This window comes from Equus przewalskii, chromosome 13 (assembly GCF_037783145.1).
Source record: "Equus przewalskii isolate Varuska chromosome 13, EquPr2, whole genome shotgun sequence".
In the NCBI taxonomy this organism is placed as follows: domain Eukaryota; kingdom Metazoa; phylum Chordata; class Mammalia; order Perissodactyla; family Equidae; genus Equus; species Equus przewalskii.
Genome location: NC_091843.1, coordinates 38929756 through 38953936, shown reverse-complemented (window position 1 = coordinate 38953936; position 24181 = coordinate 38929756). Strand labels below are relative to the sequence as shown.

Sequence of the window (24181 nt, the reverse complement as noted above, 5' to 3'; positions counted from 1 at the left end):
TCAGGCTTTTAAAATTTCATGTCACGGATAAACATGAGGAGAGGGTATAAATAAACATCATATGATAGTACAACGTCTGCTGTAACAGGCATAATCATTCTTCTAAAGTAGCCCAGGAAAAGATCTATATTTTTATCACTTATTCGAGAGTTATGCAAAGATGAGAACTTCAATTACACCCAAACTATTTTTTTGACACGTAAGGTCATTTCCAGATGCCTAGCCTCTCTGAGCTTGACCTGGGCCCCACCATTGGCCACTGCTCCCTTCTCCATCAAGTCTCAGAACCTCTCTGTGCTAGTTTCTCCACAAGAAAATGGGCCTAATAAGCTCTCTCATTCTCCCAAACCCTTATGCCTAATTTGAATTTATAAGATGAAAGGCAAGATTATAACTTCAAAAATATAATAAAGTGTGATGATGACACTTCTGTATCAGAGATGCCCATCTTTCAACACTGACCCGGGATCCTGGGAGAATCTGTCCTTTGTAAGGCCCAGAAGGCCGATTCCATTCCATGTTCCCACCTGCACACACATTCACCGTGCTGTGCACGAAGAACGTGGCGGTAGGCCACGGTCCTGTGATGCCACGTTATGACCTTTCCCTAGTTTCTCTTCGCTGGCCATTGGTTATGGTGAGTCTCACAAAGGCAGATAATGTGATCCAGACACTGTAATCTCAGCTACCCGAGCAGGACCTCCTCTGCAGCCTGATCCTTCTTGCAGGGATGGCCCTTTGCTGTGAGGAGGCCCCTCTGGCTCATCGCTCCCTTCTGGACGTCTCAGGGCCTATACGGCTCATCTGACTGTCTCCCTCTTTGCCCTTCCTTGGGCCAGGGAAGTCTCAGGCTCTTATCTTCTGTTTGCAAAGCGCAATACAGCATTTTTAGCTAAAGAGCCCATTTTACCCCTTCAGCAAAGCTCTGCTTGGCCCTTGGTGCTGAGCGTGGGGCCCTCCTTCTCAAGGCCCAACTGCTCCTCCAGGCCCTTAGGGCACGGACTTCTGCCAAGTTACTGAGTGTTCACCAGATCTGAGTGCCTGCCTTCAGCTCTGCTGGGTATGGGTCCTGGGGAAGGTCAAAGCCCCTATCCCTTTCCTGAATCACCAGGGAACTTGCCTTCCTCCCAATCGTACTCTCTTTGGCTCTCTCCCCCAAATGTTTGTAGGGCATTCCCAGTGTCAAAACTCAAGAACACCTCCCACCACATTCAGTCGGTCACCACATCTCATCCATTCTAACCTCCTCAGCACCCTTCTGCATCTCCCGTTCTCCATCCCCACCGCCACTCCCTTTGTTCAGGCTTGCATCGTCTCTCCGCTGGCTTCCTGCCATCGCCTTTATCATAATGGATCTAGCTCAGCTCCCTTTAGAGCTGCCTTTTTTTCAAGTTCCTTTCTTTCAGAACATTTTCTCAATTTGTAAACATGCCCTCATTCCTGTGACTACTTGATTAACATCTGTTTTCCCAACCAGTCTGCATGTTCCATGAGGGGAGGAACCACGGCTGCATTTGCTCATCGTAAAATCCTCAGCACCAAGCTCAGGCCAAGCTCCGGCCTCCCCTCTCCCTGCTTTCAGCCCAGCCTTCACACAGCTGCCCCAGCACTCTTTCTGGAGGCCAATCTGATCACCTTCCTCCTCTCAAAAAGTCCTTAGCGGGGACTCTAACACCCTATCAGGACTCGTAAAATCCTTCACTGTCTGGCTCCTGCTGGATTGTCTGATTTAGTCATCTGCCATTTCCCCAAACTCTTGCCTACTTTTTTTTTTTTTAACAAAAGCTTATTCTTAAATGTACAACAGGTTCCAAGACAACACTTCATTTTAGCTATAGGTGGAAACAGATGTTATGGCAGGGAATCCAGATGTTTAAATAGGAAGGGAATTAAGGATCGCCATTGCCTCAGGCACAAGGAGCAGCTTACTTTTTGGCAGATTTCTCAGTTTTCCACCTGTCACATGGGGCCCTTCCCCACGGCCTTCACTTTCAGCTCCTCGAATTTCTTCTTTTTCTTTCTGCTTGAATGCCTTCTCTCAGCCATCTGGTTGGCTTCTTCCTTGGGCTGCTTCAGGGGCTCCTTCTTGCCACTTTCACTGCCCGGCATAGCACTTGCCGCCCCTTCCTCAGACCCTGCCACCGGAAGTGGCTTTGTTGTCGTTGTTGTTGAGAAAATTATTCGTGGTTTTATGTATCATGAGGCATTGAAACAATCTGAATAAATCAGTATCTGGGCAGTAAGGCAGCTGCTTTCTCCTTCATTTAAAAAAAAATGCCCCGTTCCTTTGCACGGGTTGGAATGCCCTTCTAGTCATCCTCCAAGACCCTCTGTGTAGGGTCACCTCCTCCATGAAGCCTTCCCTGATCCTGCCAGGCAGAGTTCAGTGTTTCCTCCTCCCTGTGCTGCCCAAGCACCCTGTGATGATGATCACAAGGTCTAACAGCTGATGCTTTTATTTTTTTCTGAATCTGCTCCTTTTTTATGAGTTCCTCAGGGATGGGAGGATTGTCTTAGTAATCTCTATGACTCCAGGGCCTAACACAGAACTTGGCATGGAGTGGCTGCTCCATAATGTTTGTCACATGAATGAGCATGCTTTGGAATAGAAATTGGCTATACTGAGGGGACAATCACAGGCTGCTTATTTAGAGCTGAGATGTGTAGAATCACAAGGTTTTCAAAGATAATCAAAATCTGAATTTAGTAAGCTGTTCTTCAGAGTTTGGAGCCACGGGAATGTGACCCAACTTGCACAGATGCTCCCCCTCCCCCTCAGAGCATAGGCCCTGGTGCAGGAGTGGGGGTCCCACTCTGGGCATTTCAGGTCAAAAGGCGAAGGATGGGCTTGGAATCCTAGAGATCTGGGTTCAAATTCTCTTTTTGCCTGTGTGATCTTGGGCAAGTCCAGTATCTCTCTGAGCCTCAGTTTCCTGGTGGTAGTATCTGTGTCACTCCATTGTTGTGTGGATTCAATGAGGGAGCAGATTGTGAGTTCATCAGGAGTTCCACAACAGGGAGGTGCAGCAATCCTGCGGTGGAGGGGGGGGGAGGTATGTGTGGGTAGAGTCTCAGGGACCCTTTCCCTCAGCCCCAGTGCCCCCAGGTTCACTGGATGGAGGAGCTGGCTTTTCTGTGGCCCCGTCGAGCTGGGTGGAGCTGAATCAGCGTGTCCTGCCCCCGGTGGGCATAAGAATCTCTGTCCATAGAGTGTGAAAATTTCCCATAACTGTCTTGGAAAAACAGAAGCTTCTAATTTTGCCTAGCACTGCTGAAGCGCCTCCCATTAAAATGATTCCTGGGGAGACAGAATAACCTTAGGAGAGGTACTATTTTTGATTAGAAAAGGCTCAACCTAGCTGTGCTATGAAGCTGATTCCACAACAGCCTGTAGAAAAGATTGTCTGGGGTCATCTTTAGAGGGTGAGGGCCCACATTTAATCTCCAAACAGAGCTATGTGGGGGAGGCCAAGTTCACCCAAAGGGGAGACCAGGAGCCCATCACGGGTCATGTTAGAGAGCCCCTCACTTCCCTGCTCTGGGTTACCACATTGTCCCCAGACCATCCCTTTCTTCTCTGTGAACCTGTACCAGCCTGGTCACCAATCAGAGTATAGGGAAAGCCACTCTTTCTGTGCATTCTCACCCGGCTGTGTTTCATCAGTGAGCCACGGACTCTTTGTCTGTCTTTTTCTAACACTGTAACCAGAGTGCTGGGACCCCAGGGTTTCCGTACAATCTCTAAGCAGAAAGTCTTTGCTTTATGGAATATGTGCATTTCAGCAAAGTTGGCTACAAAACAAACCTCTAAAAAGCAAATCCTATTTGTCTACTGACTTCCATGATAAAATCAGCTATGTTCCCCAAAGAACAAAATTCCTAATGGAATTTCTAGTCGGAATTGAGAACTTTTCTGAAAGCCTGTCTTAAAGGAAGAGCAGTCTCAGGCGATTTTCTCTCCACTTGCTCACGCCCGTCTTGGGAAACTTTGATTTTGTACTCTGAGAGCATAAAACTTGTCGGAACACCTTTCTCTTCCTCCCCTCTGGTCATCTGCCATTTCTAATAGAAGTGGCTGGGAGATAATGGGCTGCCAGCAGGTGAACTATCTGTCATGCCCAGACAGCCGGGCTCACCAGCCAACGACCCATGCACACACCTCCCTGCGCCTCCCTCAGGCCAGCCCCTGACACAGAGGCGGCTGTGAAAAATAACCCAGACCTCTGAGAAAACCGTTGGTTCTGAAGGAGAAGGAGGCTGAAAAGTTGGGAACTGCTTATAGGATCTGACTCCAGAGCTCGCTCCCTGGTGGATCTGGGGACCTCTTCTTGCTTGTGCTTATTAAAAAACACCCCTCCTGCACATGACCTAAAATTCTACCAATAACATACTCACTTGGGTTAACAAGTCCTTCTTTCTTGAAATGCACACAGCTGAGTGTGGGTTCCATCTCCCCATCTGAGTAATGCTGAGGTTGGACAAGAGCAGCATTTCTCACCGTGTGGTCCTAAGACTACCTGTATCAGAATCCCTACTGCCCCATCTGCTTGTTAATGCAGATTTCTAGGCCCTACTTGGAGCCACTTTAATTAGCCTTTCTAAGGGGTGAGGCCTGGTAGTCCCAAGTTTTACCATCTCCCAGATGCTTCAGGTGGGGTTCTCAACCCCACCAGAGATCCACTGATCTCAATTAAGACTGTTCATACTATGTGTTTATTCAGACCACAGGCAGAATTAATTCTATCTATTTTCGTCTAACCCCCTCACTGAGGTCTGCTGGATGGAGGGAACAGGAATTTGGGGGTGGGGAGGGAGGTACGTGAATCTGGAACTGGAACACACTGGAGGATAGTGCAGGGCTTGGCTGAGGGTTGAGGGTCTCTGGTTGGTAGAGAAACCTTTTGTTTTGTCCCAAGATATCTCTACTCCTCCCATTTGGGACACAACTATAACTTGGTGGGATTCAGGTGGGACAGGCTTTTGTGAGCTGGCCTGGGACTGTACCCCTAGGGTGAACAGGGCTCTTATGAGAAGCTCTCTGTTGGGTCCTAACAGCTGACTTTCAAAGTGGACTCCTGAGTAGACTTTAGGGACCCGAGCTGACTTGAACATGGCAGGGATGGGGTTGAGGGGTGAACGAGGGGGAGGGTACCTGCGGTGTGCTCTGGCCCAAATTCCCTTCTGTAGGATTGAATCTTCCAACTCCACAGAAACAGATGAGAGGACCCATCTTACCCTAGAAGCTCAAAATTCCACAGAGAGAAGGCCCCCTGTGGGTGGACCAAAGGGAGGATCCCCAGCTGGGCAGAGCAGCCTGAGCATGAGCTGCTCAGAGCAGATGTCCACCTGAGAGTGGTCATTTAGCTTTATTAGCAGTGGAGCTGGCGCTCAGAATAGCTCTGAGTCTCCTAAACCACGAGTCTCATTTATCCTAACACGGCTTTTTGCTTATCAAAGAAGATCTCTTGGTGACATGCTCCAGAGAGCAGTCAAAGGGTAAGGCATGACATTTACAGGAATCCATTCTTTCCTATCCACTTCGCTGCTCTATCGACTGTTTTCCTGTTCAATCAAATCCTATTCACAGCTGCACAGCCCATTTTAGGAGCCGCCGAGGTGATAATGTCCTGTCGTTTCTTCACTGTGCTTGCTGCCGCTGGACCTTTTCTTCCCTTCCCCATCCAAGAGGGCCTGAGGTCCTCTTTGGTTGAGTCCCTCATGTCTAGAGAGGCTCCATCCAGTTCCTGGGACACGGGACAAGCCAATTGCTTTGCCCCTTTCTCCTGCTTTCACCATTTCCCATGACTTTTCCTGATAGTAAAGACTCCCTCTATAGATTGGCTGTGCTGCATCCAGCTGAGAATTGTGGCCAGGCCAGCCCTGCTCTTAAGTCACGGCCTTTCTCATTTTCCCATGTGTCATGGCACTGACCTTCTGAGGAAGTGTGGGCCGTTGTACAGGTTCCCTGTAAGGGGAAGGAAGGGGCATTGCCCAGGACACCAAGGGCGTTGAAATGAGACAGAAGTTCATATGGTCAGATTCCCAGTCTATTGCTTACCCTCCTGCCTTGAATCTGGCTGTTTCTCCTGTCCATTCCTTCATTCTTATTTATGAAGCATTTAGTGAGGATACTGTGTACAAGGCATTGTGCTAGACTGGAAACACAGGAGGGATGTCGGGGCCTGGCTACAGAGGGTGAGAGCCTCTGTTTATTGACTGACATCTTGACTGTTGTTCAATAACAATGCAGCCTGCACCAAGCAGATACGTTTGGCTTTGCCTCCAGCAGATCAGGAGCAAATTCGCTCTTGGGGCATTCAAGCTTATTTCCTTCCTTCAACAGTTAATCACTGCATACTGGAGTGATATAAAGCATTCTGACTGATTCACTGCTGCGCTTGACCTGGTGATTCCTCCAGAAGAAGGGTGAAGTGAGGCCCTGCTGTAATCGCCCAGGGAATCGCTCAGGGAACCTGTGTAGTTGAGGCTGAGTCCTTTTAACTGGCTGGAAAATAATCTCCAGGCCACTCAGGGTGCTCAGCCCAGCTGATCCCAGCTGCTATACTTGTGGCTGGAGATCTGCCTGTCCTTTCCTCAAGGTTCTGAGCAGGAGCTTGGCGAAGGCAGGAAGTTCCGGGACAGGGTGGGCCTGGGGAAGGACCTAGACTGGAAAGACGTCTATGCTTCGGGCACCTTACATAACAACCTCATTTATTCATGATGATACTTAGGAACAAGGTGGGAAGTCATTTCCATTTTACAGGCAAGGACACAGAGGCTCAGATAAATCAAGTGACTTGGCATAAAGTCATCAGCCAGTAAATGCCTGTGCCAGGATGCAAACCCAGGTGTGCCTGACTCTTCCACATGACCACTGCTCAGTGCTACTGACGGCCCTCCAAGAGACTGTCTGGCAGGCCCCCACAGAGAGGTGGAGCTCTGGGTGGTGGACACAGGCTCAGTGAGCACCAACACTACCTCCACAGGGGAGGCCATGGCATTGTCTTGCTCTGGCTGCAGCAGCTATTCTGGGTCCCAATGTCAGTCCGGCTGACAGTGCCTCACGCTCATGCACACGCCTCTTGTCTCCCTTGCCTGGACCCTCTCTGCTGCTGCTGAGGCACACGATGCTGCAGGACTTGCTCGGTGCCCATGCACAGATGCTGGCTTGCCCAGCCAGGCACGGAGAGCTGCTGGCCTGTACCTACTCGCACACCTACCACTCACGCTGTGTGGATACGGCTTCCCCAGGAGCTGCCCTGGATGTACAGGCGAGTTAATGTCTTGTGGAGTGAATTTGACTAACGAAAGGCAACAGATGAAAGGATCAGGCTGATAAGTTCTCTATTTCTCATTCTGAGGTATGGTGTTTCTATATAATCTTCTCAGAGAAGTCTGTCATGACCAAGTGTATATTCTAGGGGATGGTGGCCAGGTCAGCAACCTGAATGTGCTTTCCCTCTTCCCATGCTTCACTTTCCTTTCTCCTTCAGTACTATTTCATTTGGATTGCAATTCCCTTGCTCCAATAAAATGCTGGCATGCAAGATTTGCCCAGGGTTCTGTTTTCTAGATAACACAGGCTAAGACAGTAACAATAGCAAAAATAATAATTCCTTCCATTTATTGAGAGTTTACTGTGTGGCAGCTGTATTATCTCACTGAATCCTCATACTATCCCTATGAAGCAGGTACTGTTATTATCTTCATTTTAAAGATGGGGAAACAGTCTCAGAGAAGTTAAGGAACATGCCCATGGCCACACAGCATATAAGTGGCAAAGTGAGGATTTAATCCAGCTCTTCTGTTCTTCCAACTCCTGAACTGACCTCTAAGCCACCCTTGAATAAAGTTGCCTTTAACCTTTAGAAATACCAAGGACCACTGTGTCTCTTCAAGGAGCCATCTGCAAGAGACTCCCAAGGGTCCCCGGGAAACCCACAGAGCCCCTCAGGGGAGAGTGCTGGGATACTCACGTTGTAAATGCTGGGTTGTACTTTGCACCTCGGTAGTAGGAGTACAGATTGAACATTCCAATCATGAAGGCCACAAATACCATGATGAAAATGACCATGAACTTGAAAATATCTTTCACGGTTCTCCCCAGGGAGATCTGCAGGGGCCCAAAGCTCTCGTTGGCTGGCAGGATGTACGCGATGCGAGAGAAGCTCAGCACGACAGCTATCGCATACAGCCCTTCTGATATGATCTGAGGATCTGAAGGCCACCACTTGTCCCTGGCTAAAAGAAAACAGTCTGGGTTACTCACTGGGGGACGGGATCTGCTCTGGAAGAGAAACCAGTTAGGCATCTTTAGAGGTCTCTAACCTCATCACTTGCTATTCCTGCCCTTGTCTTTTAATTAATCCCAATACCTGAAGGTGCCACCCACCCTCTTGGAACGTGCTGGCCCATCTGCCTGGAAGTACCCTTCCCTCACTTCAAGGTCTGCTTCATTCCCAATCATCCTTTAAGACACTGCACAGCTGTCATCTCTTTCAGGAAGCCTTCTATGACGCCCATGGGCTGGGACAGGTTTCCCACTCCCCTCTCTGCTCCCACAGTATCCTCTGAACCCCTTAGTCATGGAACTTACCATGCTGCTTGCTAGTCTGTCCTCCTTGCCAGTGTTTGAGCTCCACAAGCAGGGGGTGTCCCATTTGCAGGGAAGCACCATGAGGAGGTAGTGGGGAGGAGCATGGACTTGGAGTTAGACAGAATTGAAGTTGAAAATGGCCTTTCTACTCACTGGCTGTGTGATGCTGAGCAAGCCAATTAACTTTTTTGAGCCTCATTTTCCCCATCTGTAGATTGGGGATAATATCATCAACCTCACAGAGCTGTAGTGAGGAGGACATGAAAGCATACGTGTAATGTGCTTAGAATGGGGTCTGGCAGATACACAGCAGGTGCTGATAAATGCTTGTTAAATGATCAAATGAAATCCTAACCACAAGTTTAAACTCGCCACAAATCAGAACAAATGAGTTCACATGAGGTTCAGGAATCTGAAGGCTCTTGCCTGAGAAAATGCTCTTGGGTTTTGTTCCTCAGGCAGTGTGTTTCTGGGAGAGTTGCTCCCCGGTTGAACTAAGGACCCCAAAGTGGCGACCAGTCATTCAGGTTTGCTATGACAGCCTTGTTCCAGGTGGCAAGAGTCCTGGGACCTGTCCTGGGTTGGAGAGATTTTGCTTGTGGTCACTGGTGAGGTCTGAGCTGTCTTGGGGTTATGCCTACAGCACAGCAAATCTGTAAGGTGTTCCTATTGCAGTTCTAACGGTACAAGGAGCAGCATCTCTTACTAAGCTGCCTACTATGTGGCAGAACATATATGATTCTCAAGCCAGGGTATCACCTTCCTCCTGAGGAAGTGTGTGTGGGTGTCTGCAGTTGTCACAATGACAGGGTAGGAGTATTACCGGGATGTTAATATCCTGCAATGCTCCAGACAGACCTGTATCATGAAAATTGCTCTGCTGAATAAGCCAATAGTGTCCCTGTTGAGAAATGCTAAGTGAAACTTAAATTGAGAAACATTGAGAAACCTAAATTAGCCCTTACACTTACATTAGCTGTAATTTTCACAACAGCCCTGTAGAGTAGATACTATTATTGCCATTTTTAAGATTGGATTTGGGGTATGGGGTCCTTTTCAGAGCCACATAAATGCAGATAGTAAGAATATTACATAGCAATTCTTGGCACCCCAAGGGAGATGGAAAAGGAAGAATTTTGTTCTTTATTTTCAAACCTAGACTCTGCTAAACAATTACAATAATAAAGAGCAGTAAGAAACCTTTAGTAAAGGAAGCAAGGTCTCTATTTGCCACAAAGCTTCACATAGTGCATTTTAAATTACATTTGGAAATATAACAAAATTATAGACTCTATGTTCTCATCAAGATCATAACTCGTCCACAAAAGACAAGTAAGGAGAACAAATTATGTTTTTCCAATATATCTGTCGCCCTCCATGGATAAATAACACATTTGGATAACATGAAATAAAACTTGCCTTCTTCAAACAGACACCAAAAAGGAATTTCTCTTTTATGCCCCCTATAATTTACCATTTTAAACCTCAGCTGTAATGATAAAAGCTACTCCTATAATCTAGTAAGATAGATTTAGCTGTTGTCAGACCCTGGTGACCAGGTCAGAACTTTTAGTGAAAAATATTCTACTTGGACTGGCTTGTAAGAGTTATGATGGATGTAAAGGCAAATAGGACTGTGATGATTCAGACAAAGGGATTTTCTTCTTCTTGGAGCTCTTTCCATGAGAAAAATTGCCCCATCACAACCTGAAAAATTGGGATCTGCCTACTTTGGTGCTGTAGAGGTTGGAAGGTACCATTGCCTGGCTGGCCACAAGAGGGCTCTCTTCTCCCGCAACTAGAGCACAAATGAACACAGAGATCCCAAAGATTTCCAAGGGCACATGGTGATCCATAAAAGCAAGGGCAACAATGTGCAATACTTTGGGAGGAGTGAGACCTTACTATAATCCATAAAAGGAACAGAAGTCACAAGTGGACAATGCTGCAGCCTGAATCATGGCATTAAGAAAGGTATCCAACATAATATCAAGATTCTCTCGTCTTTCATTGACAAACGCTGAGCAGCACAGAGGGGAAAATATAGAAGCTCATTTTGCTTTTAAAAAGTCTGAATTTGCTAAACCCACAAATGAAGAGTGGGTCATTTGTAATACTATAAGACTCTCCATTTCTCAATGGGTGTCTCTCTACCACATTTACTGTAACATAATCTGCATAACACAATCTACATTAAATATGGGCAGGAACTCAACTTTTGTGTTAAATAGGCAACCCTCTGCAGATCATTGCACCTGACCATGAAGATTCTGAGGTCAGAGGAGCCCTGTGGCTTCACGTATCAGGTACATTTGACACTCAAATCCTTCATGCTATAGCAGCTGCCATTAACGAATGCCTATTAAGTGTCCAAGTAGTTTACTGGTAACAATAACAAATATCTACTGTTTCTTCTCCCCACTCATCTTTCTCTTTTAGTACACAAAGTACAGTGGTTGAGCAAGAGAGTAACTCAAGACGTAGTAGTCATACTAACTGTTACCATTTAGCAGGCATTTAATATTTTCACAGCATGGTGCAAAATTCTTCATAGGCACTATCTTATTTAATCCTCAAAACACACTTTCTGACGTAAGTAGTACCCTGGTTCTACATATGAGAAAATGGAGGCTCAGAAGAGTTAAGTAAACAAGGTCTCACAGAGAGCTACAGAAGTAGGATTTGAATCCGGGTCTCTCTGACTGCAAAGTCTGGGAACATAAGCACTGTGCCATTCTGCACGGTTTTCAGTTCACATTGGGCCAGGAGCCCTTGCTATTGACGGCATTCCTCTTTTTCTGAGAACATTGTGAGCCCTGCCGTGAAAACTTGTTTCTTTGTCTATAAAATAGGGACAAAGAAGATCCTTTTTGCAGGGCTCTTGCAAGGATTGCAGTTTCCGGTGCAAAAATGTCTATATGGTTCCCGGCACCTAGGAGGTCCTCGATGAATGAATGCTGTAACTCTTATTTATCCTAAAATTTCAGTCTACTACCTCACGCTGTATGGTCTTGTGGTGTGAAAGAGTTAAGGCATCTCCTAAGAACCTATCTTGCCACATGAAAAGAACTTTTGAACTGGGAAAGTAGGATTTATCTTTGCACAAAACACAGGCATCCAATACAGAAACAAAATTTTTCCATATATACATTTGCCCTTAGTGCTCCTAGATCCATATCAGAAAGGAGATTTTTCTTTAAAAAAAATTCCGTAGAAAGGTTCCAAGAGCCCTTCCAAAACAAACCCACCCTTCACAACACAAAAAAGTTTATTTCTTCTAGTCACTAGTCCCACTTTCTGTTCAGCTGATTGTACTGCAGGGAGCAGGACATTTGCGGACTGGTGTCTGCAGCGGCAGTAGAGACGACCAAAGCTGGCCACGTTACAAACCCCCCAGCTATGGGACCAACCATGTCGAACCCATGGCCACGCCCCGGAAGCGCGTGGGGCAGACCATATGCGGAGTACCTTCTGACTTACCGTAGGTGAAGTACGCCACTTCCGGCGGAAGCGAGACGTTGTGCAGCGAGTCGTCTTGCACGTGCTGGTTCACGTAGAGCTGGGCCTCGCTGGCCTTCAGGAAGGCCATGAACCTCGCGGTGAAGGAGGCCACGAAGATGGAGAGCATCCCGAAGTCCAGCAGGTTCCACAGGTGCAGCACGTACTCCCGTGGGCCCTCCTCCCAGATTTCCTTGCATTCAGACCAAATCATTCCTGTGGGCGAGGGAGAAGGTAAGGCTCATTTTTCACTTCCCTTGGCGTTTGTGACCACAGAGGGCACGAAGGGAAGAAGGGTACAAGTGTAAATGTAAAGTCTTTGGAGCTGAGAACGTTGATAGCCAGCAGCAAACGGAAACGTGTCTTCAGAGGCAGATTTAGAATCAGGAAATCCTCAGACTGCGAGATGGGTCACCTGTCCCTCTGCTTACAGATAAATCATCTCCAGAAGTGAGGAGAGAGTTCTCATCCGTTGATAAGTTCTGACAGGCAATACGGGAGAAATATATGGCTAACATTTGTACATTTTAACTGGCAAGTCTTAAGGAATCATCTAGTTCTAAATGAAATATAAGGAAACCGAGGCCCAGGAATGGGGGGCTTTCTGAAGGTTCCACGTATGACCTAGAACCCAGTTCTCCTGACTCCCGGATTAGAATGTTCTCCTGTGTATTTCTGTGACTGTTTCAGTGAGCATTAATTTTGGGATATTTTTTCTTACTCTTTTATAACTCATTGGATTTTAAAGACATTTGTCCTCGTTGTTACAAATTAAGCAGTGTAGAAGTATGTAAACAAAATGTTACTAGTTCACCCACCACACCTCTAAGCCAACCTTGTGAGGTAGCCTAGACTAGCAATTTAGTGTCTCCTTCTACACCTGCACTGTTCGACATGGTAGCCGCTCATCACATGTGGATATTGAGCACCTGAAATGTGGCCCGTTGAATTGAGAGGTGCTGTGTAAGTGTAAAATGCACATCAGATTTCAAAGACAAAAGAAGGGTAAAATATCTCAATAATTTTTCATATCGATCACATGTTGAAATTATATTTTAAATGTATTGGGTTAAATATATTATTAATTAATTTCACCTGTTTCTTTTTATAATGTGACTACTAGAAAATTTAAAATTAAATATGTGGCTTGCACTATATTTCTATTGAATAGTGCTATTCTTCACTGATTATTAAAACTAAATTTGTTTAGATTATTAAAGCTTAACTATTAAGTAACATTTTGAGCACCTTCTCTGGGCTAGGCACTGTTCTGTGTATATATATGTATGTATTAACTCTCTTAAAGCTTTGCAAAAACCCCATGAAGTACGTTCTATTATTATCCCAATTTTATAGCTAATGTTTCGTTAGGCACAGAAAATTGTAATGCGCCCAGCTAAGAGGCAGGAGATCTGGAATTTGAATCCAAAAGTTCTGCCTCTAGAGTCCATACTCTTGACCACTATGTTCTTCCACCTCTCCAGAAAATAAAATTGGGTTCAAAGCAGGTAATGTTAGAAAAGACTCTTGACCATTTTGTAAATGACATCAGAGAGTCTTATAGCTACTCAAACCTGGAAAAGATTTGATGCAGAACCAGCCCATTCTGTGTTGTACCATGCTACACTTAACCAGCATACTTAGGAGGTTAATGTGATAAAAGAATCACTAACTGGTTGGCTAGTGAAACAGTTCTAGCTCACTGAACACATGCACCTAAAGGTTAACACTGCTGACCTCTCTTGGCACTCCTCTGGCTCCTGCGCGTCAGACATGGCAGCCTGCCTTCCCAAGTGCTTCTTGCCTCTCCCACTGCTCCTCCTCAGCTTCCTTTGTTGCTCCTCATCCTCCTGCCGTCCCTTGAAGGCTGCTGCTTTCCAAGATTTCAGCCATTCTCATTCTTCCCTCTCTCCTTGAATAAGTATATCCACCCCTGCAGCTTTGTCTTTCATTTCCTTGCAAAAATGTCCCACAGGTGAATATCTTCTTATTTTTCTTAAGAGCTTCAAAACTGAATTCCTGCCATGCAGAGAGACTGCTCTAAGTGGATGTTCTGCCAGTGCCAGAAATACCGCATATCCTAAGCTGGCCTGCCTGTCTCTCCCTACCTCACGGTCGCACCATTGCCCAGTACTCCCTCTCTTGCAGCCTTGATTCCTTGGGCTGTCACCCTGATCACCACAGTTCTGCAGATCTTCCTCTGGTGGACTCTCAGATCCATCCTGACCTCTCAGTTTTCAGTTCCATCTTCTTGCTTCCTAAAGTACAGGTTAGATCATGGTCGCTTCCCCCCGCAGTATATTCCTTATAACCCCAAGATAAGGTCTGGACTCCAAAGCTAGGCCATCAGACCTTCCCATGATCTCCCACTATCTCCATATGTCCGATATTCCAGCAAAGCAGGTGTGTCCAGCCGTCCCCCGACAGTTCCACCTGCAACCATTTGCTTGTGTTCTCTGTCTCCTGCAGACCTCAAACTCAAGCGGACTTGCAGATGACCACATTATAGCACGGTGCTCTGAGGACCCAGCCGCTTAAAAAGCCTCAAGTCAAAGATGATATTAGGAGCAGATGAACAGTCATGGGGGCTGAAGCCTGGCTGACTTGGTCACAGCCCACATCTGGCCAAATTTAAGTAATTAGCTGATTATCCCTACTCCTCTGAGACTCTGCCCAGGGACTGTTTTAATCGGAATTTTCCTTTTTCTGGTGAAAATGGTCCGTTAAATAAAAGGAATTGAAACTAAATGTTTTTCTAAGGAGAAAAGTAATTTGAGGGCAGCTGTTTAGAGCAGTTGTGGCTTTGATGAAACAGATTCTAAGATGTGCATGTCTGTATCAAATTGGAGTCCCCATAGTCGGAAATATCCCCAAACATTGCAGGTCTGTTTACAAGACACCTCCACCCCCACCGTGCCTTTTTTTTTTTCCTTAACGAAGCCACACTTCTCAAGCTTACCCTTTCAAAATTTGTGTGGTAATTCAGTGAAGTAGTAATTTTCCTAACACTGAAATGTACTTTCTTCTGTGCCTGTTCAAATAGATATTTTAAAAGTGTTATTAGAAAAACCATTACAGGCTAGAAAAAATAATGTTTGTTGCTTCCCTCTACCCCCAAATTAAAATTCCTGATGTCTTAGTGAACTCCTTTTAGCTGGCACTAGGACAATCACAGGCTATCACTTAAGGCCATCACTGGCCTTAACTCAGGAAGCCCTGGGTTCAAGTTCTAGCTTGGCTACTTACTGGGTTTGTGACCTTAGATAAGGTCCTTGATTTTCTTGGGGTTTTGGGGTAATTTCAAGCACTATAACCTCTATGAATCTGAAATGCAAATTATTTATAGAAAATAGACTTTTCTGACCAATAGAGTAGCTCCTCATTGGGCATTGCAAATCACTTCCTCCATGGTCGAATGCCCATGTCTGTCTTCCTAGGTTTAAATATTAACTCACCCAGACTAATTTAAATTATTCCAAGGCCATGAGTAAAAGTAGCATGGGCCCAAGGGTTTGAGCAGCAGGAATGCTTAATGAAAAAAGAAATGTGTGAAATTAAGTACTTTAGTGAGTGAAATTAGGCCCCCTGCTTCCAACGTGCTGAGGGCAGTTTAGCATTTTATATCCAAGCTGAGCCTCGTGGTCTCTTGCCTCCAGTGTGTCAATCAGAGGAGTGTTTGGAGCCCAGGAGCTCAGGGGGTAAGGATGCTGGGCCCTGGAGCCTCCTTCAGACAAAATCCCCTTCACTGGATGCCTGGAGCCCAGAGAACAAGGTCACTGATAATTAACAAGGGTGGCTGGGAGAGGAACAGGCTGGGAAATGCTGGGAAGCCTTGGGGGAAATGAGTGGCTTCATTTGGGCAGGTTCTGAGTAATGGCCTGCAGGCTGCTGAGATGGAGCTTGACAGTTCAAAAGGTGCTTCACTCTCATCCCTGCCTCAGATGCTATTCAGAAGGGATCCCCCTTCAAAATCCTGTGAGACTTAAAAATGCATTCCATAAGTGATCGTGGCCCCCAAGACTTCCTCTGTGCTGTCCCAGGGGCCCTAGCAGAGCAAACTTCTTCCCAGAGCGCCTCCTCCTGGGAGGCCTGTCTGTTCTTCCTGGTCAGTGTCTCATCTTTGGGCCAGAACATAGGTGTTCTGTGAGCTCATAGGAGGGAGAATATGCCTAGAAGCTCTCAACTCTCAAGCCCTAACATCCAGACACTATCTCAGTGGCAGGCCCTTTGCAACAAATCTGGGCCTCAGATACATTCAGGATTCATTTGTTTTCCAGGCGGGAAGATGATATTAATAACAAAGCTCCTCCTCCTCTTCTCTGATTTTAGTAGCTAACAATTACTGTGCACCAGCTAGGTGCCAGGCCCTGTGCTAAGCACTTTGCCAACACGAAATCTTCCCAATAGCCTAATAGGCAGCTACTGTGATTATTCCCGCGTTACAGATGAAAAACCTTGTGTATGAAGATGGCAAGTAAGTTGTCCAGAGACACACAGGCAGTCCAGGACCCTTGCTCTCCACTGTGCTGTTGCCCACCATGCCCTCTGCTAGGCACAAGCTTACTCTCGCTGGTCAGGAACTCATTCACCCACCTAACAGATACTATTGGGTGTTGACTCTGTGCCAGCCACCATTCTGTGGATACAACCACCAAGAAGATGACATCCCTTCCCTAGGAAACTCAGTCTAGTGCTGGAGACAGATGTATCCACAGACAAGAGTGCTACAGGGTGACAGTGCTATAATAAAAAATGTCCAGGGAACCATTTGTGGAGACAGAGAGATAAGAGCAGTCTGCGTCATAATCAGGAGACCCAGCAGAGTGCCTCAAACAACTTCTATCTGTTGACTGAATGGAGTGAATTCACAGAGGAGGTAACACTTTGCATGAGGAACCATAAGTTAGCTCGGTGAAGGAGGAGGGATTGGCAAGGTGTTCCAGATGGTGACCATGGAAGTGAGGGACAGCAGGCCCTTCTAGGGAACTGCAGCCTGCTCAGTATGGCTCAAGGGTCAGGCAGTGGAGCTGGAGATTGGCAGCAGGGAGGGTTAGTGAAGGCCCAGTAGACCATGGAAGGCCCTTCTTCAGGCCATGAGGAAGAGACTGGGCTTCACCGTGAGCGCTAGACAGCCCCTAAAGGTGATGAGCAGAGCAGCAACATGATCGAACTTCTTGGGGAAACTTTGGCAAGTTAGTTGGAATAGTCTGCTTGGAAATCTTACCTAAGTAAATGAAGGCACCATCACAAGAACAAATTAGGCCAGGAACCTAGCCCATAAGATTTTACAGTTTTGTTCTTGGCCAAACCTAGATGTGTGATTCTGGAGCTAAGACTTAGCACTGCCTTCAGATAGTTTATAATCCTTGGTTGGGGGTGGGGTGCACGAGGGAGCAGCGTTATCCTCACATTTTACACATGCAAAAACTGAAATTCAGAGAGGCAGAGCCACCAAGAAGGAAGACACTCAGTTAGGACTGGGTTTCCTGACACCTAGTCCCAAGCTCTTTCCTCTTCTGCAGCCCTTTAAGTGTGTGTTCCTACTATGCTGGGCATTTACGTCCCACTCCATCAATTGAGCATTTGATAATGGGACATCTGTGTAAGGACACATGCCAGATTTAGGAGTGCTGTAGAAAGAATCTTCATGACATGATTCTATTCCTAGATAGAGAAATGACATGCGTTGTGGCGAGGCTCCCCACCCTCCAAGCCTGATGGCTCTGTGGGAACCACTAATGTTGTTACACAGTCCTCTGGTGAGTGTCTCTAGAGCCACAATCTGTAATTGGAAAGCTTTATTATAAGGTCTTACAACTACCCAGAGTTGATGCTTATGATACGGCAAGAAAGATAGGTTGCTATGATATGAATTATTGTTGGAGATTATTCAGGCTGGAAGGAGTGGTGGTCTCTGGTTCATTTAGTCCTCCCTAGAGAAGCTCTTTTGACAGCGCTGCAGAACACGTCTACCAGCAGATTCATCCCTTCTTCCTCAGTGGTACTCTTCTCTTGGCTTCCTTGATGTGTGTTCTGGTTTTTCTTTTACGTCTGGGTGTGTTTTCTTAGTCTGCTTGTGTCTTCTACCTCCTGTGCCCATGCCTTAGATTTCCTGGATTGGCAATCTAGAATTTTCTTAAAATTCTCCTAGTAATCAAGTAAAGCATCTGGAGTGAAGGAAGAATATATTTCTAGTTGGGTTTGACCTTCCCACAGAAGTGTACAGCAGAAGGAGAATGACCTGCTTTCCCAACAGGAGTAGAGGCTTGGGGAAGTAAGTTAGAGTTTTGTCCTTCTCTGTGGCCGTTGATGAGCTCATTGGGAAAACCATATGGCCACATGGACAGAGGGCTAACAGAGGATGACAAGAGTCACCTACAAATTTGTATGATTACAGGAATTTACAGAAATATTAATATTAATCAAGACAGGCAGGAAGCAAAGGGAAGCATGGAGTATCGGCAGAGGTGTTAGGAAGAAAACAAGAAGGGGACTAGGAGGACAGTGGGGGTGGAGGCACGTGTGATTTTAAGTACTTGGTTTAAAAAGGCCTCACTTGGAGAAGGAGACTTTTGAGCCGAGACCTGAGGAGGTGAGGGAGTGAGCCTTGCAGCTGCCCGGAGAAGGAATTCTCTGGTGGAGGGGACAGCCCGAGCAACGGCTCTGAGACAAAAACAATATGGAGCAAGGAAGCCAGTGGGGCTGAAAGCGAATGAGTGAGGTGGAAAGTGGTGGGAGATAGGTCATAGTGTGGGCTGGAGGAGTGCAGGGCTTTGCAGGCCTTTATAATGACATTGGCTGTTTGCCCTGCAGGAGATGGGAGCCACTGAAGAGTTTTGAGGCAAAGTGTGACAAAACCTGCTGCATTTTAAGCGGATCACTCTAGCTCTGGTGCTGAGAATACTCTGAGACGTGGGAGTGGGCAGGGCAGAAGCAGGGACGCCTGGGTAAGGCCTTTACCTCTTTGCCGTCACCCTCTCCATCTCCAAAAGGAGCAGGTTGGACTTGTTAAGGTCCTAAAGTTCTCTTCAGCTCTTGGGCAGCTCCTGGTAGAGAGTGCGTAATGGTTTGGGTATTTTTCTAATCGGTCTGTCCGAAGTACTGCCTTTATGAGTATGATACATCATGGGAGAAAAGAACTGGGCTGCTGTGTTTCTAGCTGATCCTAGGCCTTCTCAGCAGTGCCTGGGAGTAGAATTTGAAGACTCTATCAGTTAGGGACCTGATGCCATTTCAAGCCTCTCCGTGTGTGAGCAGAAAGTAGATCAGATTGTCAACTTCAGGGTGGGTGTGCCAGCACAAGAACCCAGTGAACACAGTGCTCCAAATCTTTCTCTCGAAGGTTATTATTATTATTTTGTAATAATTAAAAAGCTCCAGAAGATATTTAGGGGTAAGATAATGTTAGTCTTATTTTATAGCTTCTTTCCAGTATCTGACACAGTGCCTGATACATAATATAATGCTTAATAACTAGAAAATATTTATTGAGAACAAAATTGAGAAAATAGAAGAAATATCAGAAAACTTCCACATTGCTCCCACCACTGCATATACTAAGCCACCTGCTCTGTGCTCTCAACACCACCTTTCCTTCTGTTACAATAGATGAAGTGTCCATGCTTCTCCTAAGGCCAAGTCCTCCACTTGCATGCTGGACCACCCCTCTTGCTACTCAGGAACTTTGCTTCCAGATTCAGTGGTTGAGTCTTAGGCCTCGTGGTGTTACTCGATCTCACAGCAGCGTTTGACTTAAGTGACCACTCCCTGGTTCTTGACACACTTACTTTGATTGGCTTCTGGGACACCACTCTCTTGGTTCTCCTCTTACCTCAGTCTCCTTTGCTGGATTCTTCTCGTCTTTCCATCCATATTGTTTCCATTCTTCAATTACGAGTCCTCAGTTCATCTGTTCACATTCACAGTCGAGGTGATTGCTTATAATTTGCTTCAAATACACTGAATGCCCACATTTATGTCTCCAGCCGCAGCCTCTCCTCTGAACTTTGCACATGTATATCCAATTGGTACTTGACATTTCTGCTTGGATGTCTAATAGATTGCTCAAACTGAACTCCGGATTTCCGTCTCTACTTCCTCTCCAAACTGCTTCTCCCTGGTCTTTCCTGTTTGAGTGAGTGGCTCTCTTTTATACATTACTTGAGGTAAAACACTTGGAATTTGACTGCTCTCTTCTCTCACACCTCTCAGAAAATCCAACAGTAAATATTATCAATTTTACCTTCAAAATGTAATCACCACCTACCACCTCCTCAAAACCAACCATTTCCTGTCTGAATTACCGCAGTGGACTCCCAACTGGCCCCCCTCCTTCAGCTCTTGTCCCAGAATCATCTGTTCCCTACACAGCAGTCAGCGATCCATTAGAAACTTAAATCATACCATGTTACTTCTGGCTCAGAATTCCCCACTGGTTTCCTGTCACACTCAGAATGAAATCTAATCCCTGGACCTGGGCCTGAAAGGCCTTGCATGATCTGACTCTGCCTCTCCCTCTGACCTCATCTCTGCTCGCTCCCCCTTATTCACTATGTTCCAGCCACACTCGTTTCTTTGCTGTTCCTCACACATGTCCAGCTTGCTCCTGAATCCAGGCCTTTAACACATCTGATCCTTCTGTCTGGAATGCTTTTCACCCAGATATCTGCATAGCTTGCTTTCTCTCTCCTTCAGGTCTCTGTTCAGGTTTCACATTCTCAGAGTAGGGAGATAAGAGGGCTTGCCCTTATCTGCTTCACCACCCTGATAAGGTACAGTTTGAGCAGAGACCTGAGGGAGAGAGAAAAGCAAGCTATGCAGATATTTATTCAATGTGTCTCTTCAATCAAAGAAATTTGAATACTGACTAGATATTTGAAGATATGAAGAAATTATTAATTTTCTTTTATGTTTGCAGTTCTGTTTTAGAAAGAGTCATCATTTTTATTACCAGCCATGATGGAGTAACAAACAGAAAAAAAAAATATTTTCAGACATTTGGAAATAGCACAGGACTGTGATCCTTAAGTCAAGGGAAACAAGTGAGGTAAGGCCTATGGTCGTCGTGTCTGTCTTTCTGGAGGCACATGCAAGCCTGCAGCGCATGGAGAGGGATCCCAGAAGCATGGAAGCGGTCCCACTGAGTTGGAGAGATGGCTTAGCCTTCAGGAATGCTGAGGTGATTAGATATTTTGTGGCAGAGTTCCAGAGAGAAGGGTACTATGCGAAACAAAACAAAAAACAAGCAAACAAACAAAAAAGTTCAGAAATTTACATCAGGGTCCTTTAGAGTGTTTCCTGAATACAAAGTCATGAATGCATAGAATGAAACTCCACAGACAACAGCCAGAGAGCTGCAAGCTGAGCAGTTTCCAGACCTCACGCAGAGTGAAGAGATGTTTGAGTTCTGACCATCCAGAGTTGAGAGTCCTTGTTGATTACCCAGGACCTTTAGTAGAGACCCCAGATGCGTGTCTCTATAGTACAAGGATAAACAGTCCTTATGGTAAAGCTTCTCCAGATCCACTCTAAGCTTAAAACAGACCAAACTCATGTGCAAGTAATTTTACAGCCTGTCAGAATAAAACCAAAAATTCTTTAAAGGAAGAGTTCTTTTAAAGGAACAATATCCAGCTGCTCAATAACATAACGTGTAAGGTGCTCATCAGTTAATCAAGAATTACTAACACACCAAGATGCAGGAAAATGTGATCCATATCAGGAGAAAGATTAGTCAATAGAAATTACCCCAGAAAAGAAAGAGATCATGAAATTAGAAGTCAAGGCCTTTATAACAGTTACTATAAACATGCACAGTATATTCAAGGATTTAAGGGAAAATACAAACATCAGGAGGAAGGAAATGGAAGATATAAAGGAGAACCAAATGGAATTTCAAGGATTGAAAAATACGATATCTGAAAGGAAAAATTTACTGGTTGGGGGTTAAAATCCAGCAATGCAGAAAAAATATCAGTGAACTTGAAGTACAGGGAGAAAAAAGATTATAGAAAAGAAAAAGAGAACTTATCTTTTAGTGATGCACACAGAAATGTTTATAGGTGAAATACTATGATACCTGGGGTTTGCTTCAGAATACTACAGAGTTGGGAGAGGGGAGTAGGGGAGCTATAGATGAAACGAAGATTAGCCAAGACTTGCTAATTATTGAAGGTGAGAGATTGGTCCACAGGGTTCATTATACTCTTTTCTTGATTTTTGTCTGTTCTTAAGATTATTCATAATAAAAAGTGAAAAAATTATCTAAGTAAGAAAAAGTAGTCAGAATCTTTCTTCTGTTTGAAATGTAGCAGGAAATACATCAATGAGAAATAAGTCGTCCCCTCTACAGAGCTTCTGATGTAACAGTCTTGAAAACTCAGCTCTGCCTTGGTGGGCAGAAACTGGGACCAAGCTAGGAAAGTTAGGACCCCTGTAGCAGGAGATGCATCCCTCTTATTGGGATAATGCCTGATACCCAGGAAGAGAAATACTAGGAAACTCAGGAGGAAGTCAGGGTTCTGTAGGAGCAATTAGCATATAGTAGCTACAACTACTTATGGGGAAGTATGGTTCCACTCACCTGAGTCTTCTACCTGGGGTCCAGGTAGCTACCCAGGGAAAATGGGGTGGGTGAGTGATTGATGCCATAAGTACTTTGTTTTATTCATCAACCCAACATGTGAGGTTTTTTTTGTTTGTTTGTTTAAAGTATGTTTTAGTCAGTCTGGGCTGTTTCAACAAAGTACCACAGGCTGTGTGGCTTATAAACAACAGAAATTTATTTCTCACAGTTCTGAGGCTAGAAGTCCAAGATCACCATGCCAACAATGTTGGGTTCTGGTGAGGGTCCTCTTCCAGGTTTGCAGACTGCTTGTTCTATCCTTACGTGGTAGAGAGAGGGTCAGAGAGTTCTTTGGGGTCCCTTTCATAAGGGCGCTAATCCCATTCATGAAGGCTCCACCCTTGTGACCTAATCACCTCCTAAAGGCCGCACCTCCTAATACTACCACATTGGGATTAGCGTTTTAACATATGAACTTTGGGGGACAAAAACATTCAGTCCATTGCAAAGTTTCTAGTGTTAGAGTGCTTAGTTTAGTTAAACCATGGCAGATGTCCTAGGGAGAATTGGGATAGATGCTGCACTGTGAAAGTGAGACCACAGGACTCACTCTGCAATAGGCTTTAATGTCCCTTTCCAACTTTGTGCCAGTGACTCCACTAAATGAGCCTTTGGTCCCAGACTTGCTGGTTGAATGAAAGCCCCTAGGAGCATTGTGTGCTTTTTTGCCTCTGCCCTTTGGATCAAACCATTCTTTTCCATTCTTCTCCTCTTCTCCCTCTACCTATTGAGAGATTCACTTTAGAGCCCATATTCCCAGTTCTCAGCTTAGGCAACTATAGGATGCTCTCTAGTGGTCCACCTCTGTGGTTCTCTTAGGCTGTATCATTTAATTAGCACAGGCCATATGCTGGGCTATCTTTTAAAGTATTTGTTCTTTTGTGATTTTGTTGATTGATAGTATAGATGCTTTGACCCTAAATACATTTTGACTTAATGTTTGTGAACTTAAACATAATGAAAGTTATACCAATACTGAATTTTTGTCAAGAGAGCAAATCTGGGATGAGAATACCATTAGAGCAGTTTAATTAATCATATCTTGATACTGCATAGTTAAATTTTTTGAGTCTTTTCTATCTTCAGTTTTGTTTTTTCCAAAACATTCCCATCAAATTCAAATCCTTTTTATGTAAATCTTACGATTTATTGATCAGGTTTTGGTTGTATGCAATATCACTATTATAACTTTTGCAATTTTTCCCTTTTTTTCCTACTAAGTCTGATTTTTTTTACCAATGAATTTTGCGGTTTTCAGTGTTAGAAAAATCTGTAGCACATTTTGTCATGTACTATTTTAGCCATTGCCAGTTGTATTTTATCTTACTTATCCCTACTAAGAGTAGTTCTTAGGATTTGGGCAAAAGAGAGATAGCCTTTCTTAGCTATTCAGCGAGGAAATGGAAACAATTTGTTTGGCTATTCCAGTGGCAGACCTTGGCAGCACAAAATATCACCATGAA

At 45.2% G+C, this 24181-nt stretch overlaps 1 protein-coding gene across 2 annotated transcripts in view; it reads right to left on the bottom strand.

Moving 5' to 3' along the window:
* Window positions 1-24181, bottom strand: part of TRPC7 (transient receptor potential cation channel subfamily C member 7) — a 132270-nt gene that overhangs the window by 22915 nt on the left and 85174 nt on the right. For both annotated transcript variants that reach the window (XM_008525412.2, XM_070570943.1), the window contains 2 exons: window positions 12077-12310; window positions 7977-8241 (listed from right to left, as the gene is read on the bottom strand). In XM_008525412.2, the coding sequence (XP_008523634.2) occupies window positions 7977-8241; window positions 12077-12310 (499 nt within the window). The remainder of the gene's footprint in view (window positions 1-7976; window positions 8242-12076; window positions 12311-24181) is intronic.